The 26,980-nt window shown below is 43.4% G+C and overlaps 1 protein-coding gene across 3 annotated transcripts in view; it reads right to left on the bottom strand.

The window, feature by feature from the left end:
• NELL1 (neural EGFL like 1) overlaps nt 1–26,980 on the bottom strand; it is a 765,989-nt gene that overhangs the window by 549,095 nt on the left and 189,914 nt on the right. For all 3 annotated transcript variants that reach the window (XM_036258486.1, XM_036258484.1, XM_036258485.1), the window contains 2 exons: nt 22,513–22,612; nt 8,775–8,903 (listed from right to left, as the gene is read on the bottom strand). In XM_036258486.1, coding sequence (XP_036114379.1) covers nt 8,775–8,903; nt 22,513–22,612 — 229 coding nt within the window. The remainder of the gene's footprint in view (nt 1–8,774; nt 8,904–22,512; nt 22,613–26,980) is intronic.

Here is a 26,980-nt window from a genome sequence, read left to right as displayed (position 1 = left end):
GATTGGTTCATATGGTAGTTCTATTTTTAATTTTTTGAGGAACTTCCATATTGTTACAATTTATATTCCCACCAATAATGCACCAGTGTTCCCTTTTTCTCCACATCCTTTAGCATCCTTGTCCTTTTGATGATAGCCATTCTAACAGGTGTGAGGCAATGCCTCATTGTGGCTTTGATTTGCATTTCCCTGATGATTAGTGATACTGAGCCGCCCTTCATGTGCCTTTTGGCCATCTGTATGTCTTCTTTGAAAAAAATGTATATTCAGATCTTCTGCCCATTTTTAATTGAATTTTTTTTTTATTTTTGCTATTAGATGACCAAAACAATTTTAAAATATCATTCCCTTCTTTCAAAAGTAAGGGAGAGCTACAATTTCTCTCTTGCCATTTGGTAAAGACCGTCGATCTGAGGCGAACAGCAACAGTGCAGTCCACGTGGAATAAAGTGAGACGCATGTCAGTGTTGCATGCACTGGGCAGATGCTTTGCAAAGTAGCCTTGGGAATAGAAAAGAGGCAGAGAAAAGCCAGCCTAAGAAGAAAGCTCATCTGTATCTGTTGCTAGGAGGGAGGTGGCATGTGGGTTATTCTAGGCAAAGCAAAGGCTAGAGATTTCTGTCTTGGAAAGCTGGGGAATCGGGGGAGCAGACTGACAGATATCTGGGTGCCAGAAGACACCTCCAATAGTATGCAGGCTAAATAAAGTTTTTAATAAAGGATACCAGAAGGTGTTCTTCTCTTAAGCATTCCAAATTCATGGAAATAAATGGAAGCAGAAGCTTACGGTCAAGGTTTTACTAACACGTCTAATCAAAAGAGGCATTTGATCCCTGTGCTGTCCAAAGCAGGACTTCAGGAGACTGGCGTCCAGATTTGGGCATAGATCAGGCTATGCGGATCATGAGTTTCACACTTTTTGTCAAAATGCAAAATAACTAGAGTTACCTGATTAATCCTTGGATAATTACAAGTGTAATTAAGCATACTAGCCATCTTCCCATGCATTCTCTTAATCAGGAATTTACAGAGTCTTGTTTCTATGGAAGTAGACTCATGCTCACCTTCGCATCCAGTACATATCTACTCCTGGGCTATTCTGAGTCTTCTTGCTCTTTGAACTCTGACCTCTCTGCCACTTTCCCAGCCTCCTAACACTCAGCGTGTCCAACCCTCTGTCATTACTACCAGTCTTGAAAAAGAAATTATAAATCACCTCGCTAATCAGTTGCTGTGTGTCTCAAACATTTCAGTAGCTTTGTTACGTGAAAATATTAAATCCATACCAATATAGGTGATTTAATTCCAGAACATAGCTCCTTAAATACAGCTTCACTCATGTTTTTCCTTGACTATAGCTGCACGCATGTTATTTCAAGGAAGAAATGACTTCATCCTTATAAATTACTGTATTTGGTACCTCACTGCCAACAACATGCTCTTGGCAGGACTGATAAAACCTGGTCCTTCCACCTAAGAATAATTTCTCTTGCTAGCTGCCAATTCTCCCAAAAGATGTAGAAGCAGAAAGCCCACCTTCTCAATGAGCTGGCCTCAATGAGCATACACTCTTCCCATTCCAAGAAAGACCCTCAGAAACATTAAAGACAATGATGGTGATAACTGTTGTGAGCCATTCAGTGTTTAGTGAATACTGTACAGTGAGCTGAGTTCTGACGTGCATGTCTCATTATCATCTTAATTTCCCATGTAAGCACTGGCCATAACAAAGCACCAATTTACAACTTGTGGTCTGCAAAAAATCTATCGCCTGGCCTGGGCCACACAATCTGTACTTTTTCTAGGAACTCTCAAGACTTGCTCTATAAAAATTGCTTTCAGTCATGAGCACTGAGCTAAAAGTATTTTTCTGAAACCACAAGGATTAGTTCATTCAGGCGGGTATACCAGTAGGCTCAAGCTAAGTTATACAAAGGTAAGAGATAATGGCCTTCTCTAAAATTTCAGTGATTTACACAATTACTTCTCACTCATGCCCCATGTCCATCACCAGTTAGTTGTCACTCTGCTCAAGGTCATCTTCATTCTTGCACTGTGATGTGGCCTTGCACTGTGATGTGGCCAGTTTTGTGTTAGAGAGAAAAGAGAATGTGGTGGAACCCTGTAATAGCGTCTGCAGCTTCTACTCTGAAAGGGTATGTTTCACGTCCACTCACACATCATTGGACCAGGAGGAACAATATAATGTCGGACGGGGACGATGGGAGGTAGGGCATAGCACAAGTCGGGGCATAAAATGCTAGAGTAAAAATGAGTTGAGTATTATCTTTACTTCATGTCTCTTAGTCTTGGTGTCCACACTCGTAAAATGATACTAACATGGCCAATGTTGCCACTTTCATTATAGGTTTGTTATAAAGCCTAAAGAGCCCTGGCTCGTTGGGCTTAGAGATTAGAGTGTTGGCCCATGAATCAAAGGGCCATTGGTCCGATTCCAGTCGCGGGCACATACCTGGGTTGCAGATTCGATCCCCATGTGCGGGAGGCAAACAATCAATGTGTCTCTCCCACATCAATGTTTTTATCTCTCTCTCCCTCCCTCCCTCCTTCCATTCTCTCTAAAAATCAGTGGGAAAAGATCCTCAGGTGAGGATTAACAAAAAAAGCCCAACAAGCACACTATATATAAAAAGAGTTTGAAATTTTCAGAGCACTCTGTAGTAGAAAGTACTACCATTTAATGCTAATTGTAATATTTTCCATGCCTGGCAGAGTGCATGATGTATATGACATCACATCGTTCTTTATTCTTCTAAATCACTTTTTAGGTCAGGAAGAAAAGGTTTATGAGACTCTATTTCTGTGGACTCCACATTCAAAAGATAAGATCATGAGTAGACCCCAACTGCGATACTTAGACACTACCTCTAACTTAAGCTAATGTGTTTGAAACTACTGAAGACCAACCCATGGAAAATGTCATCAAAAAGGTAAAAAGCCTCAGCATCCAGATTCATAAAACACTGAAGTCCAACTAAAGCAGCTTTCAAAACAGGGAACATTCCTGCTTGAGCCGGACCAGGCAAAATGAAACGACCTCCTGTGAATTGTATCAGAGTTGACAGAGGGTCTTATTATCTTGTATTGATTGGCCAGGAGTTCCAATATCTTCTCTGTGGCAGTTTCTACAGCAATCTCTGCCGGGCAGGGGTTCTTAACACCACATCTCTACTCCTACCCCAGGAAGTTTAAAAATCTGAAAGCCTTTTGTGCTTCTTTTTCCACTGAGACTGAATAGGCTTTTCAAGATAGCCTGGACAATGTCTATAATATTTTTTTAACTTGTGAGCCAGTGTTGTTCATCATGGCTTGTAGGATATGGGTCATTTTCGCTCCATTTACTCAGAGTAAAAAAAAAATAACTGTCAGAAGCAGCTCACAGGTACCTACTTCTCTCAAGGCTATAGTGAGACAATGAGCTCTGACTTCAGGGGTCCCTGCTACCCAGGTGGGTACTTGGCCATCTCTAGTCTTGTCTGTCAGATCATCCCAGGGGGCAATTCTGCAGTCAGAGCTGGGGAAATGGCCCTACACTAAATTGTATCATAAAAGAATGGAGTAGACAAAGCTTCTTGCCCACCCAAAGCCACTTCTATACCCTTCCTGTTGCCATATCCCTAACTGGTTCAGGAAAAGGACAAAGATCATTTGGTCCCTGGGAAGGGAAAGCTCTATTCCAGCTCCAGGGTTGAACACAAGTCACCCAAAGCAGTGGCAGTCACCACACTTGCCTTCCCCAAACATTGGACTAAGGGTGGGGAGGCCATCCCCCGGGTCTGGAAAATAAGACAGCGGGGGGAGCTGGGAGATTGCAGGGGAGCTTCTAGGAAGGACTTTCTTTCAACATGAAAAGACAGGATCTGACACAGAGGTTTTAAACCCCTGCCCCTTCCTTCCTTGCTTGCTTGAGACACTGGTGTAAAAACAACACACCTGGGGGCTATGATAGCCCTCACACAACCACAGGAAATTAAGCCCCAAGTCCAATGTGCTGAGGATGGCAGAACAGAGAGAGAGAAGGGCATTTGCTCTCAATGCCAATATTCACCCTACTTGGCTCTCAGTGCCTCCCATCCGGATGCCCAGTGCTTGGCCCCTGCTTCCCTCCCTGAGTTCTGTTCTTCTACCATGAGTGAGTTCTAATGCTTAGTCATTTCTTCTTCAGTGCTATCCTTCTCTCTGTACCAGCCCTCTGAAACTGATGGAAAGTCTGCATGATAACAGAGAGATGACTGAAGACCTAAAATCACTCCACATAATGAATACAATAAGGCCTCTCACACGAAGGGCAGGTTTAATATCATAACTGGCTCCCCCTGGAACTGATTCAATGGAATAAAGAAATGCATCAACAAGGAGAGAACCAGAGTCCCAGGAAGCATCAGCACCAGTGATTTTCTCCCAGGTTCTGCCAGCTCTCAGTCGCTAAGAGGAGTCAGGAATGGTGAGTGTACTGGTTCCAAGCGGACAACTAAAAGGTCGGCCAGTGGCAGAATTAGAACTGAGTTTATTTTGAGGCTCCTTCTCTCATTTTTACCATTGTTCACAGTCTATCCCCACATATCGCAGAAAGTAAGAAAGTGAAAATTTTCAATCATCACCTAACTTGCAGGATTTTTCCATGATGAACGGAGAGGAGAATGTTCACATTTTTTAATTTTTAAAACTATATTAATTTTCTGACAAAAAAAAATAGAACGTAGCATAAAAGTATAAAAAATATTAATGTAAAGTATTGAAAGTAACAGTCCTCCAAAATTGAAATAATATGCTATTAAAGGGTTGATAAAAGTTTCATGACCCAAGGGGCAACTCCATCCTCCCACGTGCCATGTCTATAATCAAGTTCAAATCTATAAAGGTAAGCAAAAAGGGGAGAAAAGATGAAAAGGAGAAGGGGAAAAATCCATTAGTTCAACTATATTGTTAATGAGAACTAAAGCAGTAATGAAGAAAGTCTTTCAGAAGAAGTGAAAAACAGAAGCTACCTACCATATACTAAGTCCTAGTGGTGATTAGACACATTTTTTAACAACTGAAAGGGTCTTGAGTCAAAGCCAGAAAGTTAAGCAGGAGTCAACCATATCAAATAGCAGAATGGAAAGGAATTTACCATTGTTGTCTTCAGTTGTCCTTACCTTGAGACTACCTGACCCACCTGAGAACCAAATCATTTGAGAGTGACCAAGATTTTACAGTATTCATCCCATTCAAAACATCCACCCACCTGATTAACAGATCACCAAAGTCAATGGATCCTGCTATTGTTAGTGAAGATAATGGGAAGATTGGGTCCAACCAGGACAGAGAAAAACTTAGCCATCTTTTTCCCTATTAGAATCTCTCTCAACTGATGGGAGGGAGCCTGTGAGCACCTGAGGATGAATGGACTCAGATACTGGGGCACTATCCACATAGACCAGGATCAGAGCTCATCCCTGCTCCTCCGGTATTTTAAAGGAGCAGGATTGAACAATGCTCGGCACTAGCAGGGTTGAGTTCTGAGCTTAGAAAGAGGGGTCACATAAGACACAGGAGTTCTGCTCTCTAGAGTGAAAATCAGGGTCACTGATGCTGAGGCCACTATATAATGGCATCAGTCCATGTGCCAAAGTTATGAGTCCATCTACCCTATGACTTTTAGTAGAGTTTAGGAATTAGTAACTCAATGAATCAGCCAATAAGAAATACAATTGAAGCCCGGCTGGTGTAGCTCAGTGGTTAAGCATCAACCCATGCACCTAGGGGTTGAAAGTTCAATTCTTTGTCAGGGCACATGTCCAGGTTGTGGGCCAAATCCCCAGTGGGGGCGTGCAGGAGGCGGCCAATCGATGTTCTCTCTAATCAATCTTTGACCTTTCTATCTCTGTCTCCCTCTCCTGTTTCCTCTCTGGAATCAATGAAAAAAAAAAATTTTTTTTTAATACAATTTTTTAAAAAAGGCTGGACTTCCAGTCAAGATGGCGGGTAGGTAAATGTGGTATCGCTTCCTCCCACAACCACATCAAAGTTACAACTAAACCACAGAACAACCATCCTTCAGAGCCGCCTGAAATCAAGCTGAATGGAAGTCCTACAACTACGGAATTAAAGCAGCAGCCATATTGAGACTAGTAGGAGGGGCGAAGGGGACGGGCTGGGCCCACACCCACGTGTGGCGGATAAATATCAGGAGGACACCTCGGCTGGGAAGGTCCTCCCTGAGGACTGAGGGGTCCCCGTTCCACACCAGGTGCCCCGCTCAGGGTTCTAGTGCCAAGAAGAGAAGTCCCCACAACTTCTAGCTGTAAAACCAGCAGGAACTGAGGCTCAGAGAACGGAGGCTGCGAGAGCCACCAGGAAGCTCCTCTTAAAGGGCCTGGACAAGAACTTACTCAGACTCGCTTCCTCCAGGCTCCAATATGGGGGGGCAGCTTGAAAGGCACCAGAGACATATGAAGAAGAACTGAGCTGTTTGGCATTGGAGCGAGGGCTGGAGAGGCAGCTTTCTCCTGGACAGATGTGCTGTCAGAGACCTTTGTTCCTTTGCTGAGCCCTTCCCTGGGGCAGCAAACGACCACCATATCTGGGACTCCAGCAACCTGGCTCACACTGTTTGCCCCGCCCTGGTGATTTCCTGAGGCCCCGCCCCACCCAACTTTCAGGCCCACCCAAGCTGTTGCCAGTTGCTTTACCATAGGATAGGCCTGTCCTGGATCCTGCTTCAGGTTTTCCTAAATTCTTTCAAACAAGCAGCATCTGGTCTCAGCTAGCCCCATACCTCTCGTTAAGTAATACACAGAAACAAACACAGGGAGGCAGCCAAAATTGTCTCCTCAGACAATGAAACAGTTCCCAAATGAAAGAACAGAACAAAACTCCAGGAAAAGAACTAAACAAAATGGAGATAAGCAATCTAACAGATGCAGAGTTCAAAACACTGCTTATGAAGATAGTCAATTAACTTAGTGAGAACATAAATGAACTTAGTAAGGTCCTCAAGAGCATAAAAAAAGACCAATCAGAAATGAAGGAGGCACTAACTGAAATAAAGAATAATTTACACAGCCCTGGCCGGTTTGGCTCAGCGGTTAGAGCGTCGGCCTGCGGTCCTGAGAGACCCAGGTTCGGTTCCCGCAAAGGGCGCGTGCCTCGGTTGCAGTTTGTCCCCGGCCCTGGTCGGTTGTGCGGGTGGCAGCCACTCGGTGTGTCCCTTTCACATCGATGTTTCTCTCTGTTCCTCTCTCTCCCTCCCACTCTCCCTGAACAAAAAATGGAAAATGTCCTCGGGTGAGGATAAAAAAAAAAAAAAAGAAGAATTTACACAGATTCAATAGTAGAGTAGGTAAAGCCAAGAAGCAAACCATCGATTTGGAATATAAGGAAGCAAAAAAACACCCAATCAGAACAGCAAAAAGAAGAAAGAATCCAAAAAAATGAGAAGAGTGTAAGGAGCCTCTGGGACAACAACAACGGCACCGACATTCGCATCTTGGGGGTGCCAGAAGGAGAAGAGAGAGAAGAAGGAATCGAAAACCTATTTGAAACAATAATGGCAGAAAACTTCCCTAACTTGGTGAAGGAAACAGACATACAAGTCCAGGAAGCACAGAGAGTCCCAAACAAGATGAACCCCAAGAGGCCCACAACAAGACACCTCATCATCAAAATGCAAAAGGTTCAAGAAAAAGAGAGAATCTTAAAAGCAGTAAGAGAAAAGCAGTTAGTTACCTACAAGGGAGTTCCCATAAGACTGTCAGATGATTTCTCAAAAGAAACTTTGCAGGCCAGAAGGGAGTGGCAAGAAATATTCAGAGTGATGAAAAGCAAGAACCTACAACCAAGATTACTCTATCCTGCAAAGCTGTCATTTGTAATGGATGGCCATATAAAGTTTCCCAGACAAGAAAAGGTTAAAGAAGTTCATCACCACCAATGTTAAAAGGTATTCTTGAAGAAAAAAATAAAAAACATGAACAAACAAAATGGCAATGAATACATATCTATCGACAATTGAATCTACAAACAAAATGAACAAGCAGAACAGAAACATTCTCATAGATACAGAGAACCTTTTGTTGGTTGCCAGATGGGAGGGTGGGTGGGGGAAATGGGTGAAAAAGGTGAAGGGATTAAGAAGTACAAATTGGTGTTAGACTAACAAACCTGAAAGGGAAAGGGAGTTGGGGGGTGGGAAGAAATAAACCAAAGAACTTATATGTATATATGCATAACCAATGGACACAGACAATAATGTGGGGAAAAGAATGAGGGGGACAGAAGTTGGGAGGAGGGGGTCAATAGGGGAAAAATGAGAAATATCTGTAATACATTTTTTAAAAAAAAGATGAAAAATATGCTGACCTTGGCAAGTGAAGAAGATGGCAGTTGGGTATAAACTAGTGTAAAAGCATCATTCAAAAAAGGGGTCCACCACATAACATTTCACTGAACTTGGAGATGACAATGTACCCAAATAAGACAATAGAAAAGAATGTTTATGGTTTTGCTGGTGATACAGTGATCACAGAACATAGGATTTGATATGGTCCTATTGCCTTCATTGCTTTGCTGTGTTTCATAACTACCTTCAAAGGTCTTGCTTTCACATGCTACTAAGTAGCCAGGATAAACCAGGAGAATACATACCCTAGGTAATTGATAGAATTTCCTACAGGATCCTAGAGGACCGCAGTCAGTTGATGGCTTTCAATTCAACCATGTCTTCCAGGAATACATTTCTCACAAGTGACTTCATTGAATAGCTTACTTACCTTCACAGTAGGCAGAGTCTCCCTGGACAGAGATGTAACCATTCTTGCACTCACAAGTAGCTTTTGTATTCCAGTTTTTGCACTCGGAGTTTTCACCACATTTAGGTCCTTCCGCACAAAAATTATGACCTAAAAAAACACATATATTTACATCATAAAAAAAGAGAGAGAATAAAAGACTGCCAAGTATAAATAAGGCATGAAACATTTTTACTGCATGTCACCATGCATGAAAACACACCTTGCAATGTGAAGGGACTGGGAGAGTAGGAATAGGAAGCTTTGGACCATCCCATGCTTGAGATTTTTTTCCCCTAATACTCAAACTTGGTAAAGCTGTTCCTTCCTGAAAGCTTTTATCCATACTGATCCTGAATCCTGTTTGTACCACCTTTTTACATGACTAGTCTTTTTACGACTGTTTTATGACTTTTGAAAACTGTTATAAAAACTGTTTTCTATGTATGATACATAGAAAATACATAAAATATATATTAATATATAAAATAAAATTAATATAACCAGAACATTATCAGCACCCCTTGACTACACCTCCCCAAGGAATCCCCTCTCAGCCATCAGACAGAACTCCTGAATTTTCTGTTAATCACTCCCTTCCATATTTTTATAGTTTTACCATCTATACATGCTTATTTCTAAATAATAGATCATTCAGTTTCGCCCATTTTGAACTTCAGATGAATAAAATCATACTGTACATATCTTTTATGGTGTATTTTTTCTATTTATCCATGTTAATATCTATAGCTATCATTCATTTGTCAATGCAGTATGATATTCCATAGTATGGATTTTCCACAATTAATTTTATCCATTAAACTACAGATAGACATTTGACTTATTTGCCTTGAGGCATGGTAACTGAACCACAAAAATTGAATAAATTCAGGCCCTAAGCTTTAAAAAAAAAACAAGTGTTTCTCCCCTATACCCCCATCCAGAGTTAAGACTGACAGGCAAGTCTATGCAGGATGGATTTTCCCTAATCATTCACTGAGGAGTCAGCCTTCATGGTTCTTGATGTGCAAGTCTCACAATAACCCTGGGCTCTGTCTGCTGTCTACTTACAGGGCATCCTTTAGAAGTCAGATTCCATCACCAGGGATTAGAAACTGCCGTCAGGGCAAATGCCAGCACCACCAGTGTGTTTGCCTATCTCAATGGAATCACCCTTTCTCGGTATATCTGTTCTCTGATTTTCTCCCCTTTACTCTATTACCAGCCACACCAAATTCTCAAAGAAAAAAAAATTAGATATTACGCAGCATTTATAGGTGAACTAGGAGGAATAGGTTATACCAACCATACATGCTGTAGAATTCAAATATGATAAGATGTATGAAAGTGCTTTATCTTTAAATTGGTACATTTTAGTGAATAATAATTGTACTGCATCACAAACAGAGTGTGGCAAAAGTAGGTTTACAGTTGTGAGTATGCAAAACAGAGAGTTTATTTTTGTATGATGACTTATTAATTATTATATGAATACATCTATCCATACATGCCCCACCCCATATTGTGGTCTCATGAAAAACAATAGATCTTGGAGTCAGGAGATCTCATTTCTAACTCGGGGTCTGCAGTTAACAAATGATAAATCATTTTGCCTATATAGATGTATATACTGGGAATGGATGACATCAGTGATTTTCAAACTACTCCTCAGTCCTGGGCACAAATGAGTTGTCAGGTAGGACTCAAGCCCCCATCCCTGATTCAAATTGAAGAGCTGTGCTTTTATATTTCTGACATGCTGATAACGTGAACAACAGTTTCTGGCTTTGAAAAAACAAAACAAAAATCACTGAACTATATAAACTTCCAGTTTAATTCCTTTCAGCGATGACATTCTAGAACTCTTTTTCTTCGAAACAGAATTTTAAAACAACAATATTTAGGTTGTATTTATTCTAAAAGATGATAATAACTTATTAAATAATAAACATAAAATTTGGGCACCTATGTCCGGCATTATATTAGATGTTTTAAATGGGGATCATAATATATATTTTACTAATCTGTGCAGACAGAGTCCAATGGGCTAATAATCCATGTGATGCAATTAGAACAATTCTTGATACATACATACTAAGAGGTCAATAAATGTTAGTGATATGAGAGTAATAATGATTCTGATCATGATAATGTTGACGATGATGACTAAAGTTCAAGGTAACTTGGTAAGACGATTATCCTCAACCTCAAGATAAGAAAAGAGCAGCTCAAACTCACTACCACCCAGCTAGAACGTGGAGATGCCAGGGCTCAAAATGAGTGTCCAGCGAACTCCAAGTCTCATATACTTCTCAACAGAGCATGTATCTGCTCAGGTAGGAAAACCTAGAGATAAAAGGTGAACAACATAGCTGCTCCTTGGGACATTGGAGAGTGAATCCAAAGGCTTTGGTGACCATAGTATCACGGTCAGCAACACTACCTGTGACCTAGTAACTGGTGATTGCTCCAAGCAAAACCAGAGCAAGAACTTAGCTTGTTAGAAATCTAAAACCTCTGTCCATCCAGAATACTTCTACAAGGGCTTGGATGGCTTATAATAACCATTACAACTAAAAGAACTTGATGCTTCTGCTACCAAAGGAACACGTTATTTATTTATTTACTTTCAAATGTATCTTAATTGTTGAAAGCATTACAGATGCCCCCCCACCATTTTCCTCCACTGACCTCCTCCACCCCACCCCAGCCCCCCACCAGGCCTTCACCACACCATTGTCTGCGACCATGGGTTATGCAAATATGCATGTAAGTTCTTGGGTTAATCTCATCCTGCCCACCCCACCCCCGTTTTTACAGGTCATAGTTCTCTTTGCCAGAGGAAGTACCTGGACTTCCCTCCCCATGTCAAATTGAGCCAAAATTAAGTTGTCATGTTTTCATTCATTATGAAGCTTCACTCAATGTCACATGTGCATCCATTATTACATGTATTCTTGGCTTCTTTTCTCTTTCTCTCCAGGAGGCTGTTCCTGTCCTCTGCCTTCCACATCGCCCTGTGGCTGGAACAAAGCCTCTCCAACACGCTGCATCCCCAGCGCATCTCTCTGTCAAGCCTGTGCCGTGTCAACGCACAACGCAGGGAGCTGGGTAAACTGTATCTCAAGACACAGTGAAGGGCCATGGGGCAAACCAACCTTAATGTCAAATCCACTTTGGTTGGGCCTGACTGTTATGCAAAACACCTGTATTTTTCAATTAATCCAGGCCCTTGTTCCAGTCATCTTTATTCAGAGCCTACTTACCTTTCTCGCAAGTGAAGACTCACTCACTCAGTGTGTATGGGGCCCTACTCTGTGAACTGAAACACCATACAGCATCTGGGGGCAAGGCAAAGAGGCTTGAGACATATTCTCTGCCCACAAGTAAATGACAGACTCTGAGGGGAGATGAGCCAAACACAGAGGTAGCACAAATACAAGGCAAACTGCGCTAAGTGTGATCTGAGCAGGACACATGACCACAGTGTTTCAGAGAAGAAGAAATCCTTTCTAGATGATGTGAAACTTCCACTTAGGTTCATCTTAGGTAGAAACTTGAAAAGGGGTAAGGCACAAATCCTGGTGGGAACAATGGGTCTCCAAACCTTGAGGAAGAAGGGTACGTTTGAAGAACCTCAACTCCTCGGGCACAGACGCAATAACAACAATAATTAATATTTACTGGGTATGTCTCTAGGCTAAGCACTCAGCTAAAGTGTTTTATAAGCATTATCCCTTTTAATTCTATTAACGACCCTATAAAACTGGAATTTATATCCCTATTTCACAGCTGTGGCAACTGAAGCTTGGAGAAGTCAGAGCATTTGAGGCAATTACACAGAACCCGGACCCAGGTCCGGCCGAAGCCAAAGTTCTTAACCACTATGTTCTTCCACCACCCTCCCAAGAGCAAAGACTTCCTGCGCATCCCACAACCCAAAGGATAACAGAAGGGGTCCCTTTGCACATGTACATTCTAGTGGACTACAATTTCAGTTTCTTCTCATTCTCAAATCCGTTTTCTGCTAGGTGATCCCAAATATTCTTAACAAAAATATCCTAACTACCCCAACTTACTTTAAGTCAGGGTTTATGTCTGATTCATTTCTGTCATCCAAGAGCTTGCCAAACAAAGATAGTTGGATGGATGGCTTATAAGTGGATACATAGATGGATGGGCAGAAATATGAGCGGGCACATTAATGAGTGAATGAATAGAAGAACAAATCTACAATGGTATTTAAGCTCCCCTTTAACCAAGTGGAAGGCAAAAGGTTTGTCAGTCACCTTTTTTCTTTTGGTAAATATTTTTATTGAGGTATAAGTTACATACCCCCCCCCAAAAAAAAAAAAATTCACCTATTGTAAAGATGAGATTTTTAGTAAATTTGCAAAGTTGTGCGATCCTCACCACAGTCCAGTTTTAGAACATTCCATCACCCCAGCTGGTCATCTTAATCCTTAAAACTCTCTCTCAGCATCTGAGTTAGCTACCAAGGCATACATCCTCAATTGCTTCTCCACGTTTCACAATCCTTAGGAAAGCTTTGTCCAAATACATGATGTGTAAGATACAGATCCTTCCCTTCCTGGATATTCGTCTTCGGTCGGACCTTGCAGTCTCTTTCTCGAGTCCCTTAGCTAGCTCCTGGTGGTTTTTTCTCCAGTTGGTCATCAATGCATTCTGATGTATGAGGCTCCTCAAAGTCACCCTCTTTCTTAAAAATGTTTTTCAGAATTAGAAGCTGTGACCAGACTGTAGAATACACAGACAAATGGCACACTTCTTCCAACATGCACACACACACACACACACACACATATAAATAAACTGACCAATATTCAAGTTATCTTGAGTATTTTTAATATGTGACTCTAGGATCTCCAGAATTATCCTCCTATAATTAGAAGCCCACAGTCATATCTTTTTTTTTTTTTATCCTCACCCGAGGACATTTTTGTATTTATCTTCAGATAGAGCAGGAGGGAGAAAGGGGGAAGAGAGAAAGAGAAACATCGATGTGAGAGAGACACATTGACTGGTTGTCACCCACACAACCCCAACCGGGGCCAGGGACAAACTGCAACCAAGGTATGTGACCTTAGCGGGAATTAAACCCGGGTCTCTCTGGTCCGTGGGCCAATGCTCTAACTGCTGAGCCAAACCGGCCAGGGCCAGTCATATCTTCTAACTAAGTACTGGCCCAAATACAGAGAACACCTTAATTTTAAAAGTTACTTATTGACTTCTTCCAACATGCTAGGTACAGTGCTAAGCATATTACACACATTACCTCATGAAACCCTCACAACAACCCTAATGATTACCATCATCCACACTTAACAAATTAGAAAGCTGTGGCCGAGATTTTAGGTTACTTATCCAGGGTAACACAGCCAGGAAGTGGCAGATCCATGATTTGACTCCAACGTTCTTGATAAGACCACTAAGAGAGTAATTCGTCAGTGGGAAGCTCTAGGTTGAGAGAAATGAATCAGACATAGACCATGACTTTAGTATTTGGAGGCATAAACAACTACTAGTGATTACTCTGTGATGATTTCTGTGGGTCTCAAGCCTTCTACATTCCTCTAAATTTGTTTAAATAGGTCCATTTAAGACCCAAAAGCAGGTTCTAGCAATCTGTTCTCAGCAGAAATGGAGTCTAGTCAACACTGTGCCCGCACATGTCTGGCCTCTCACTGAGAACATCACCCATCTCTAGAAGGAATCATAAAGGCCCACAGTCCCCTCTAACAGCCCAGGAAATAACACTGACTGTCAAGCATGTCCCACTGTACGTAGGTTTTGTCATGATAGCCAACAGCCCACTAGACATTCCACTCGATGTCCGCATGGGCATCTCACAGCTCGCCCCGCCAGCACTGACCTCGTAGTGCTACTTCCCAAGCTCAGCTCCCTGTGCCCTTCAAATCCACCCGTGACACTTGTATCCACCCAACGAGGAAACTGAGAGGCAGCTATGCCCTCACTCCTCACATACAGCCCTACCCAAGTTCTGTGAGTCTTGTTTTATAAATATCTCTTTATTCTGTTTCCTCCACAGCAACAAAAAAATCCTACTCCAAATTATCATCATCTCTCCCATGGAAATTGCCTCATTTCTCATTTGCCTTCTTGTTCCCCCTCTCTGGTCTGTCTCGAATCTGTTTTCCATACCAAAGGATCCATTCAAAACATAGATTGGATCGTGTCACTCTCCCCCTTCAAAATCTTTCAAGGGCTTCCCATATTACTTAAGAAAAATGCAAAATCTTCAACTTTGATCTGGAACAAGCAGCGAGGTCCCTCTCTCCCTCCATCATTCCCCTCCAACCGTTATCAGACTTGCTTTTATTTCCTCAACATCCAGTCTCTTCCCTGAGGCAGGGTCTTTGCAAGCACGTCCCACCAAGTCAGAGCGTCTGTACATACCCCAGCCGGAACGGCGTCTGCTCAGTCTTCAAGTCCCAGCTTCAATATCACCTATTCGGAAAAGGCTCCTTTTCTCCCAAGTCTACACAAAGCCCCATTATTCCTTACCAGTGGGAAAGTATCCCAATTTCCCATTGTGACACTTGGCAGTTATCACAATGACTAATCATGTGTTTATTTCTGTGTGTGTTTGTTGAATAAATAACAGAAGCTCACCTCTTCCAGGGAACGGATCTTGCAAGCTGGTCGACCTTTGGTCCTAACACATTGCAGGCACTCAGTAAATATTTGTTGAGTTAATGACTAAATCCTCACGGTCCTCCAAACTAAAAATTAAAAGTGTTTCAAAGATGAATAAACCAGGGCTCACAGATGTTAACTACCTTCCCTACGGTTACACAGTTAGGTGAAGGGTGAAAGAGAAATGTACACCCAAATATGATTCTAATACTCAATCTCCCTTCACACCCCACACGGCTGCCCAGCCATGACTTTAATCACCAGGGAACACTCAAAGAATGCTGTCCCTGGCCTGAGGAAACCAGTGCTCCATCGGCCACTATCTTTTTCTAGTCTGTGATATGCCTGGAATCTTTAAAAAAAAACACACCTTGTTTCTTTCTCGGGGACACATTCCATTATTACTTGCTGCTTGAAAACTCAAAGTCAGAAGAAAAGTAACATGTCACACAACAGAACAGCATCCGTGGGTGAGATACCAGATAGGTGAGACCCACCTGGAGCTCACACGGGGACACTGAAAAGTGAGCAGATGCTCGGAAGACACATTACCTGTTGGGAGTGTGGTGTCAGGTTTTCCTTGAACCACCTCCTTAATTCTGGTTCCTAGCAGAGGTACCATTCATTCATTTGATAAATATTTATTAAACACCTACTGTGTATGTAAGGCACCGTGCTAGGCAAAAGGCACATAACAGAAAGTGCCATAAACAGCATAAGCATGTCCTCGGTCACCTTGCACTCTAGCAGGGAAGACCGATGTTGAGTATTAGCTGACAGGGAGAGATTGTAATGAAGAGGGGTGAGGTGCTCCAGGAATGCATCACAGGCAAGGGTCCCAACACGAGGTATTAAAGAGAGATTCAGGATGACAAAGTTGGCTGGACACAGGGCAGGAGTTCCAAACACAAGGAGCAGCGTGTATCCATAACACATTCATGGAAGTTAATGAAGAAACATAAACATGGGGGTCACACTTTTTCTCCTCTAATTTGGACGCACTCAGCCCTGGCTGGGTAGCTCAGCTGTTCAGAGCATTGTCCCAATAGGCCAAGGTTGGGGGTTTGATCCTGGATCAGGGCACATACAAGATTCAACCGATAGTGCATGAATAAGTAGAACAACAAATTGATGTTTCTGTCTCTCTCTCAATCAATACATTTTTTAAAATGTTCAAATAAATAAATAAATAAAATGTGGACTTCCTCTCGTGGCCCTGTACCTGCAGTTCTGGTGCCAGTGTTACCAATCACACCTGCAAAACAATCTGCTGTCTTTAAACCCATTGGCCTAATCTGCATACAATAAACCATGCATGTTATAAGAAGGCCCCTCACACAATCACTCTCCAGATCCCACGCTGTGCCCTTCATAATTATAGCAAAACCATTCACACATTCTGGCTTCTACGCCAATGCTAGGCAAGCATCTTTATCATTTACTACTGCAACTTCTTGCAGAGCAAGGAATGAATGGGCCACTTGGTCTCTGGGCAGGACTTGGTCTCTTTCAGGTAGTTCAGGTTTGATTCACAGAATGTGCCACTCACTCTCCTACCCCTAATGTATATCCCCAAGAGGCCGAACAGGTTACCTTTGAAATGAGGTACCTAGACAATCTAAAAATGTACTCCAGAATCCCATACCCTAACCCAAACCCTTTCACACCTGCTGCTTGTGCAACCTTGAGAGTGCTGCAAGGAGCAAAGGTATTCTGAGCATAGCATATTCCAAAGTATGGAGACAGCGCCACCCGTGCACCGGCTGGCAGGAAATGGCCCACGGAGCCTTTATGAGGAGTGGACACCCTTGCATTCCCATGACCAACATGCACAGCACAGAAGCATGGGCCCCTGAGGGGTGAGACTGAGCTCTGGACTCTCACAGGCTGGGTCTTGGAAACCAACTGTTTTGTCCTGCAATAGTCAACACTGAGGAATCTTCTATCCCAGCTCTCTGGCCTTCGCGTCCAGTCTTCTTTCTAGGGCAATGTGCCCCCTTCTGGAGGCTCCCTGGGCCCTCATCCATGTGGCACTTTCAGGACCGCAGACTTCATGGTCTCCTGGAGGCTGCCCTCCTTCAAATGCCCTGTTTCTGGCCTCAACAGTTTAGTATGGAGCCCTGTCATCCAGTGTCCGCTGAGCCCAGGGCTGCAGGGTTGGATCAGATTCCATGTACCAATGTGCAGAGGATCTGACCCATCTACAAACTGCCCGTCCCTCTGTTTAGGCACGAAATTACATCCTCTTTTCTAACTGCCTAACTGCCTCTTTTCCAGCCTCTTTCCTCCTCAAATACCCTGCAATCCCTTCTCTAAAACCATTTCCATTACAAATTCGCCTCAAATGATAAAAAGACTCTTTGGGAGGATTTAATTGAAGGGCATAAAATCTTAAATAGTACAAATAATCTCAACTAATATCAGTCCAGGCCAGATGACGAGGCAAGTGAGTATGAATTAAAATTACAGACAAACTGTCTGGGAACAGATGTCGGGAAGAACTTTTCTCCCAACGCCGAAAGTTTTAAACACGCAGCAAAAGCCCTCCAAAGTCATTGGCAACATTGAAGATACGATTAGAGTCCATTACAAGGAAAATGAAACCCTGAGGAGTGTTTCAAGAATTCTGGGATGCGCAGAATGGTGTGTGTTTTCCTGGAGGGAATCCTGAAAATGCACGGGCGAGAGTGCTGGCCTTTTTCTTCCCCCTTAGCTGAGGGCGCCAGCAACTCACCAGCCGTCTTTTTTGCTGGAGTTACAGGCATGCTTTTATGACTTCTTCCCAGGCAGGCGCTGAGATGTCAATCGGGCCCACACACCCCTCCCCCACCTCAGGGCCTCACACTGAAGTAGAAAGGCTCCTGATATATACAGATGTAAAATCTCAAGGTGATGAGGAGGGTAAACACATTGCATGCTGCTCACACAAACTGTCCTGAGGCGACCAAGAAAAATGCAGCAGTGATTAGGGCTTTCCTGGGGGATGCTGCAGGCGACTGAGACCTCGGACCCCAGCAATTGCAAAGTGGCTGCTCTCGGCCAGGGTCTGTCACCTTGATTCTTTGGGCATGTCCTCCCTCCTGGCTGTCCTGTAGTTCTTTCCCTAGGGGCATCCTGGCTGCACTGACAGCCCTGGGGATTTGCCACCTGTTCAGCTGATTACCTTTATATTTCTCTAAAGGACAGAGAAATTCGGTACAGCGTTTGGCATGACCCGAGGGGTACGAGCCCCTCGTCGGGGTATCAGTTCTGTTGACACAGTGAATACCCGAAGTCAGTCGGAGCCTGTTATTCTTAACTCTAAGGCCTTAGGTCTAATTCCTAAGAACAGAAAAACTCGGTGTAAAGCGATCGTCTTCACCTCTCTTCTTGATTAGTTAGCTGGAGGTGGTCAAGTATGAAACCATTTATTAGAAAGTGGGCCTGACTCGAGCAAAAACAAGTTAGCTGCAAAATCGAGCCAACAAGGTGTAACTTGAGGAAACAAGTCATGGCTCAGCAAAACGGGTTTTACCACGATTTCACATAGGCAGTATGTACAGACGATCAGCTGATACTAAGAACAGTCTCCTTCAAAGTCACTGACAGAAAATAACAGAAATATATGGTAGGAATACATCTTCACCTGCCTTGTCGCCTACATTTAAAGAATCAATGCATAAAATGTGATCCTTAAAACAATCACTGTTTTTTTAAAAAAAAAAGTTGAAGAGCTGTCTGGATATCATACAATCAGCCCCCTGGGACGAGGAAGTGAGAAGCACTGTGCTTTCTCAAACTCCCGGACTAAGCCTCTTCACATCGGGTCCTAATGAAGACAAACCTCGGCAAACTTCCATTTCTGAGCAGGCGTGAGAAAGGTCTGGACTTAGACCTCTGAGGAGTAATACTCTCACGGGGTGATCTCCCTCCGACTAATGACCTGACATGCACAGTAAGCCAAGGAGATGATAAATATGCTAATTGAAGGGCCTGCGGTGCGGGTATCGAAAGAGGCTGCAGCCACTTCATTTTCCATCGCCAGTAATATCAGAGTGTCAGAAACCAGACGGCTGAAAATGCACACTGCTCAGCCCCGAACCGTGCGCCCAGGCCGGCAGCGCCCACCCCTCGCCCCTCGCTCTCCCGCTGCCCACCAGGCGGGGCGCAGTCTCAACCCACCAAGCACACGGCGCGGCCTAAATATCACTGTGCATGGAAATTCAGTGTTCTCTCCTTTTCATTAGCTTCTGTTTGGGAGCGGGGAAAGGAGGAGGGAGAGAAGAACTGAGTGCTTCGCCGTAGCAGAGGTGTGCTGGGCCCGTCGGAACAGCAATGGTCCTGACCCTCCTCCTTTTGCAAGACTCCACTCACAAAACATGATCGTGTCCTGGCCGGTTTGGCTCAGCAATTAGAGCATCCGCCCATAGACCAGAGAGGCCCGAGTTCGGTTCCCACTACGGGCACATGCCTCGGTTGCAGTGTGTCCCTGGCCCCCAGTCGGGGTCGTGTGGGTGGCAACCAGTGGATGTGTCTCTCTCACATCAATGTTTCTCTCTCTCTCTTCCTCCCTCTCTCTTTCCCGCTCTATCTGAAGACAAAATGCAAAAATGTCCACGGGTGAGGATAAAAAAATAAATAAATAAACGTGGAGGAAAAGGTAAAAGACAAGCAGAGGTCAAAGGGGAAAAAAATATTCCCCACAATATTGTGAGACAGGATTACGTGACTGCTAAAGATACTCTTGGGAAATAAACTGGAGTTAAGGGATGTGGAATAAAATTCACAGAGCATAGTTGGAGAGAGCTGACCTTCGAGCTCATCCAGATTGAGAGAGAGAGAGAGAGAATACCCTGCTGCCCAGATAAACACGCCTTTTGTGGTCTGATGGTCGGATGTGCGGAGCAAGCCCCAGCGTGTGGACCAAGTGTGGACAAGTGGGCAGGATACGGGTCAACGCAGAAGAAAGAGGTAATGAAAGTAAGTGCTGCTGAAAAGGGCCTTCATCAAAATGAAGGCTCAGTTCTGGGATGGGAGTAGAAAGGAGAAACCCAAGAGGACCCGTACACCTCAATAGTTTAATTCAACCCACTCCCCACAAGAACGGCCCCTCACCCTATGTTTTCTGAAGACGTGCTCTGGTTCCTGTCAAAACGTACATAAGTAACTCTCTCTACTATACAAAACCACCAGCTGCCAAATAAAAGAGTTGGTAGCTTCCTGGCTGAGAAGGAAGCAGGTAGGAGGAAAACAAGAAAATCCTCACTGTCACAGATTGGCCCTGGCTGCAATCTCATCTCTGAAGCCCTACTCCTGCCTCCCATGTTCCCTCAAGCCTGAGTCCGGTTTAGGGAAAGCCGCCAGGTGGCCAGCGCTGGGAGCCTTTCATGCGTCTGCTGTTTAATGAGATGTCACATCTCTCGGCATCTTCAGAAGCACATGCATTCACATGCTAGCAAAAGCAGGAACACCTGGTCTATTGTACACTGGGTCAGAGCAACGAAAGTCCTCTTGAATTTCTATGGGATAATCGATGATTCTGCTCTAATGAAACCATAAATCAGAAAAGATTTAAATAAACTGAGTCCCACTTGGCACCTCAACAAATAATGGCAAGCGATGGATTCTGCATTAAATTGTCAGACCTCCCTAATGACCCTCTCAGTTCCCAATAAACACATCCCTCTGAAAACTCCAGTCAACTGTTAGGTCTTTCTAACGCATCCCAGTGGCAAATACACTGGTTAGTAGCCATGAAAGCAGATAAATAAGGGAGGAGACTCTGATGGCATGGGTATCATGCCACTGATCCTAAGAGCCACTCATGGCTACCAACATACTAAGGTTTGCTAGGAATGGTACCAAAATATTGCTCTCTCGTGACCAACCACAGAGAGAAATCTCAGCCTCAGCTAAACACACTCTATGATAATGTACAACATTTTTGTATATCAAAAGGAGCTAGTGGATGGGTCAGCACATCACCGGCTACCACCTGTTATTGTAAATAAAATCGTATTGGAACACAGCCACACGCATTTATTTACCTATTATCTGTGCTGCTTTTGCAATACAACAGCAGATGTAAGCAGTTGCAATAGAAACCTTCTGGCCCTGCAAAACCTAGAATATTTACTTTGTGGACCTTTACAGAAAATATATGCCAACCCTGTGCTGAAGAAAAGATTTTTTAGAAGTAAAATATGAGGTTATCTGAGCTAAACTGCTACAATGCTGATTCTTCTTAACTAAAGAAGCTTCAAAAATAAGCCAAAAGGAATCTGACTCGCTGACTATTTGAGGATGTGGAGAAGGATTTGTGGTGGGTATGCTTTGGAAACAATCACTGTTAAGTTTAACTGGATTTGTTTTCTCAGATTTCAAATACATTTAAGGATCTCCTAACCTCCTAACCTAATTAGATCTCCTCTTTTAGTTCTGCCTGGGTGAGAAGTTTCAGAGAGGAAGTGATATTTGAGCTGGGGTTTAAAGGTATAAGAATAAATTTGAGAAAGAACAGAATTTCAAGAAGAGAAAGCAAAACAATTTCTCCCTAAGAATTAATTAGCAATTAGGTGTTACTTACCTGAACCTTTTTTCCTCGCAGGAAGTATCAACGTTATATATAAATCTACGAGTAAGGATTTACTGTAATTCATCCTCTGTTGGACATGGGAACTGGCCCATGGAAACGGCTGACAAAAACGCTTCCAATCTCACTCAGGAGAAATATGTAATAATAATAATGATAACGGTCATTATTGCAGGAACCATCGTCATCATTATTATAGGAACTACTATGTATTGAACATTTGTCAGATGCTACATCCTTACACGTGATCCCATTTAATCCTCACAACAGTCCTATGAAAGAGATGCTATTATTATCCTCTCTCCACAATTAAGGAGACTAGAGCAGAGAAAGGTAAACAGGATACGCAAGTTTCAAAGTAGCAGAGCATTTGCAACCTGAGCCCTTATCATCCCACAATTCATTAAACCCTCATGGCCCCAAAACTATTCCCATCCCCAGCCCAGGCACAGCCCACCCCAGCCCACTCACCTCTACAAACACTACAGCACTGATTCTCTGGGAGAATGTGATCCTTTTCTGAGCAGTTCAAAGGAGGGCACGCTTCTGTGATTTTTACTAAAACTCCACCCTGGAAGTCAAACAGGAAAACAAAAATGTTCATACTTTTAGTTGATGATACCAATGTCTTGCTCTTGTTAACAGCCTGCAGTGATAACAACCTACAATAACCAACAGTACTCCCAAGAATTCCAGTCGTGACAAAGTTGCCAATAAAGTTAATGAGCCTCCAGGAGGAGAAGGTGCCTTTCCCTTTCTATCCCCAACGAGCCGCAGTTTCAACCAACAGTTTTTGAGTCTGGTCGATGTCACAGAAGAAGGTCACTAGCGCGGATGTGCTGGGAATTGTAACAATCAACTGTTGGGTAGGGTGGGGGGCTCATTTGTGGTATTTGCTGATTTGTGTGGTGCAAACGCCCAACCTGGTATCGCTGAACACAGAGGTGGGAAGTTACGTACAATGAGTTCTCAGTACTCCACTGCATCACAAGACTGTGAACCCACAGAGAAATAAGACTCTTCCTTGCCTTTGATGAGCTCATAGTTTGAATAGAAAGAGAAAAAATATATATACCCTTAATCTAGGGGCCATAATACAATACAGTAAATCCTTTAAAAAAATGTGCTCTAATTAAGGTATGATAATGTGTCATGAGAGAATAATTAATTCTTCCCCAGTGTAGAGAAATTATGAAGATGCCACATTTGAGGGAACTTGAATTATGGGAACTTGAAGAAGGAAGAAAAGACTTTTCTAGCAGAATAAACAGAAAAGGAGCCCAAGTATATGGGTACGAAAGAACTAACAAGGGTTATTTAAATGAGAACTAGATTCGCCCTAAATATAAATATTATCACATACAATAAAGCTGTAAATATTCAGCAGGTGAATCTTTATGACCTCACTTCACCAACAGTACTCTCAGTTGATGTTATGAGCATCTGTATTTAGCTTTGCTCTGAATCTTAAATCAGTCCGTCAATAATCATACAAGGGGGTTTGAGAGTCCCTTACTTTCAATGTTGTTTTTCTTTTCCATTTTTTGGTAAGTATACCATAGTCCACTTGCATTTTATTTTATTTTTAAATTACAGTTCACACTCAATATTATTTTGTATTAGGTTCAGGTGTACAGCATAGTGGTGGGACAACCATCCACTTTACTCTCTCCCATTCTTTTTTTTTTTTTTTTTTTTTTTTTTTATCCTCACCCGAGGATATTTTTCCATTTTTTGTACAGATAGAGTGGGAGGGAGAGAGAGAGAGAAACATCGACGTGAAGGGACACATCGAGTGGCTGCCACCCACACAACCAACCAGGGCCGGGGACAAACTGCAACCGAAGTACGTGCCCTTAGCGGGAACCGAACCCGGGTCTCTCCGGACCGCAGGCCGACGCTCTAACCGCTGAGCCAAACTGGCCAGGGCTACTCTCTCCCATTCTTAAGAGGGTCTTGAAGTCGACCAAGAAGCAAGCTCAAGAGAGGGAGTCTCGAGGACTTCCGGTCAAGATGGTGGGTAGGTAAACGCAGTATCCGTCCTCCCACAACCACATCAAAGTTACAACTAAACTACAGAACAACCATCATTCAAAACCGCCTGAAGTCAAGCTGAATGGAAGTCCTACAACTACGAAATTAAATCAGCAGCCACATCCAGACTGGTAGGAGGGGCGGAGGGGACGGGCTGGGCCCACACCCACGTGTGGCGGATAAAAATCAGGAGGACACCTCAGCTGGGAAGGTCCTCCCTGAGGACTGAGGGGTCCCCGTCCCACACCAGGCGCCCCGCTCAGGGTTCCAGTGCCAGGAAGAGAGTCCCCATAACTTCTGACTGGAAAAACCAGCGGGAACTGAGGCTCAGGGAGGCTGAAGCGACTGGAGCCCCAGGCAGCTCCTTAAAGGGCCCACGCACGGACTTATCGGACTCTCTCCCTCTAAGCTTGGAGGGGAGGCAGCTCGAGGGGCGCCAGAGACATACAGGGAAGAACTGAGCTGTTTGGCGCTGGAGCGAGGGCTGGAGAGGGGGCTTTCTCCGGGACAAACGTGCTGTCAGAGGCCTTTGTTCCTTTGGTGAGCCCTTCCCTGGGGCGGCAGACAGTCTCCATATCTGGGACTCCAGCAACCTGGCTCACACTGGTAGCCCCGCCCTGCTGACTCCCTGAGGCCCCGCCCCGCCCCACCCAACTTTCAAGCCCACCCAAGCTGTTGCCACTTGCTTAACCATAGGACTGGCCTGTCTTGGATCCTGCTTCAGGTTTTTCTTAAATTCTTTCAAACGAGCAGCATCGGGTCTCAGTGAGCCCCATACCTCTCATTAAGTAATACACTGAAACAAACACAGGGAGGCAGCCAAAATGAGGAGACAAAGAAACAGGTCCCAAATGAAAGAACAGAACAAAACCCCAATAAAAGAACTAAGCGAAATGGAGATAAGCAAACCTAACAGATACTGAGTTCAAAATACTGTTTATAAGGATGCTCAATGAACTTAGTGAGAACCTCAGTGAACTTAGGGAGGGCCTCAAGAGCATAAAAAAGGACCAGTTTAGAGATCATGGATACACAGTTAGTATTGGAGGAGGCATTAACTGAAATAAAGACTAACTTACACAGCTTCAATAATAGAGTATGTAAATCCAAGGAGCAAACCATCGATTTGGAATATAAGGAAGCAAAAAATCCCCAATCAGAACAGCAAAAAGAAAAAAGAATCCAAAAAAATGAGGATAGTGTAAGGAGCCTCTGGGACAACTTCAAGCGTGCCAACATTCGCATCTTGGGGGTGCCAGAAGGAGAAGAGAGAGAACAAGAAATCGAAAACCTGTTTGAAACAATAATGGCAGAAAACTTTCCTAACTTGGTGAAGGAAACAGACATACAAGTCCAGGAAGCACAGAGAGTCACCCAAACAAGATGAACCCCAAGAGGCCCACACCAAGACACATCATCATCAAAATGCAAAAGGTTCAAGACAAAGAGAGAATCTTAAAAGCAGTAAGAGAAAGGCAGCTAGTTACCTACAAGGGAGTTCCCATAAGGCTGTCAGCTGATTTCTCAAAAGAAACTTTGCAGGCCAGAAGGGAGTGGCAAGAAATATTCAGAGTGATGAAAACCAAGAACCTACAACCAAAATTACTCTATCCTGCAAAGCTGTCATTTAGAATTGATGGACATATAAAAACTTTCCCAGACAAGAAAAAGTTAAAGGAGTTCATCACTACCAAACCGTTATTATATGAAATGATGAAGGGTCTTTTTGAAGAAAAAGAAAATGTATGAACAAACAAAATGGCAATGAATACATATCTATCAATAATGGAATCTACAAACAAAATGAACAGGTAGAACAGAAACATTCTCATAGATACAGAGAACATTTTGTTGGTGGCCAGTTGGGAGGGGGGTTGAGGGAATGGGTGAAAAAAGATGAAGGGATTAAGAAGCACGAATTCATTGCTAGACTGACAAACCTCAAAGGGAAAGGGGTTGGGGGGGGGGTGGGAAGAAATAAACCAAAGAACTTATATGCATAACCAATGGACACAGACAATAGTGTGGGAAAAGTGGAGGGGGGCTGGAGTGGGGAGGAGGGGGTCAATGGGGGGAAAATGTGGAACATCTGTAATACATTTTACATCCAACAATAAAGATTTGGGGGAAAAAAAAAAGAGAGAGGGAGTCTCATTTAAGACCAAAAGGTAATTTCCAACATAGATGGGAGAACAGGATGCAGCTGGAAGCCAAGAGGGAGGAAGAAGAGACTGCGTTTTCCATCTCTGCGACTCCATCATCCCAGTACCCCACAGGTCACTGATTTGGCAGGAACTCCCATTCCATCAGGCACATCCATTCTTAATGAGAGCACAAACATAACTTCAAATGTCAAATAGAAATTTAATTTCCAACTACTCATCATCTGGATAATGTGCACCATGGCTTCCTGGCTTTTCTTATAATTTTCAGCCCAGACAGTTCAACCTCAAACATTCCTTAGAGTGTCTTTTATTTTTCTTCCTCTTTGTTCTTTATACTTGATCTCTCCAAAGGCAACGAGATCTCTTGCTTTTCTCGTGAATCTATCTTAAAACAGGCCCTAAGATCTGAGAATTGATTCTGCCATTCACCCTCAGTTCACCTTCTCAGCTACACTCCATTCTGCCTCGATCCAGGGCTCGGGGCACACTGCCTCAGCAGTTAGCACCAGAGTCAAGGCTAGGGTGCCTATCAGAGGTACCTCCTTTCTGCAACAGGGAATCAAACCAATTATTACAAACCCGTGGAAGCTAATTGCCTTACTATTAGGAGCACAAGCTCAGTGCAAAGGGAAACACAGTGCTTAATTACTTACCATTATGGCCTCCACTTCTACCCTTCAATATTAATATATTTACTCATTACTTACTGCCTCCTTGCATAAATAAGAGTAGCAGCCACC

Source organism: Molossus molossus, unplaced genomic scaffold (assembly GCF_014108415.1).
Source record: "Molossus molossus isolate mMolMol1 unplaced genomic scaffold, mMolMol1.p scaffold_m16_p_13, whole genome shotgun sequence".
Classification (NCBI taxonomy): Eukaryota; Metazoa; Chordata; class Mammalia; order Chiroptera; family Molossidae; genus Molossus; species Molossus molossus.
The sequence above is the reverse complement of the archived record's forward strand: the minus strand, read 5'-3'. Positions and strand labels throughout refer to the sequence as shown.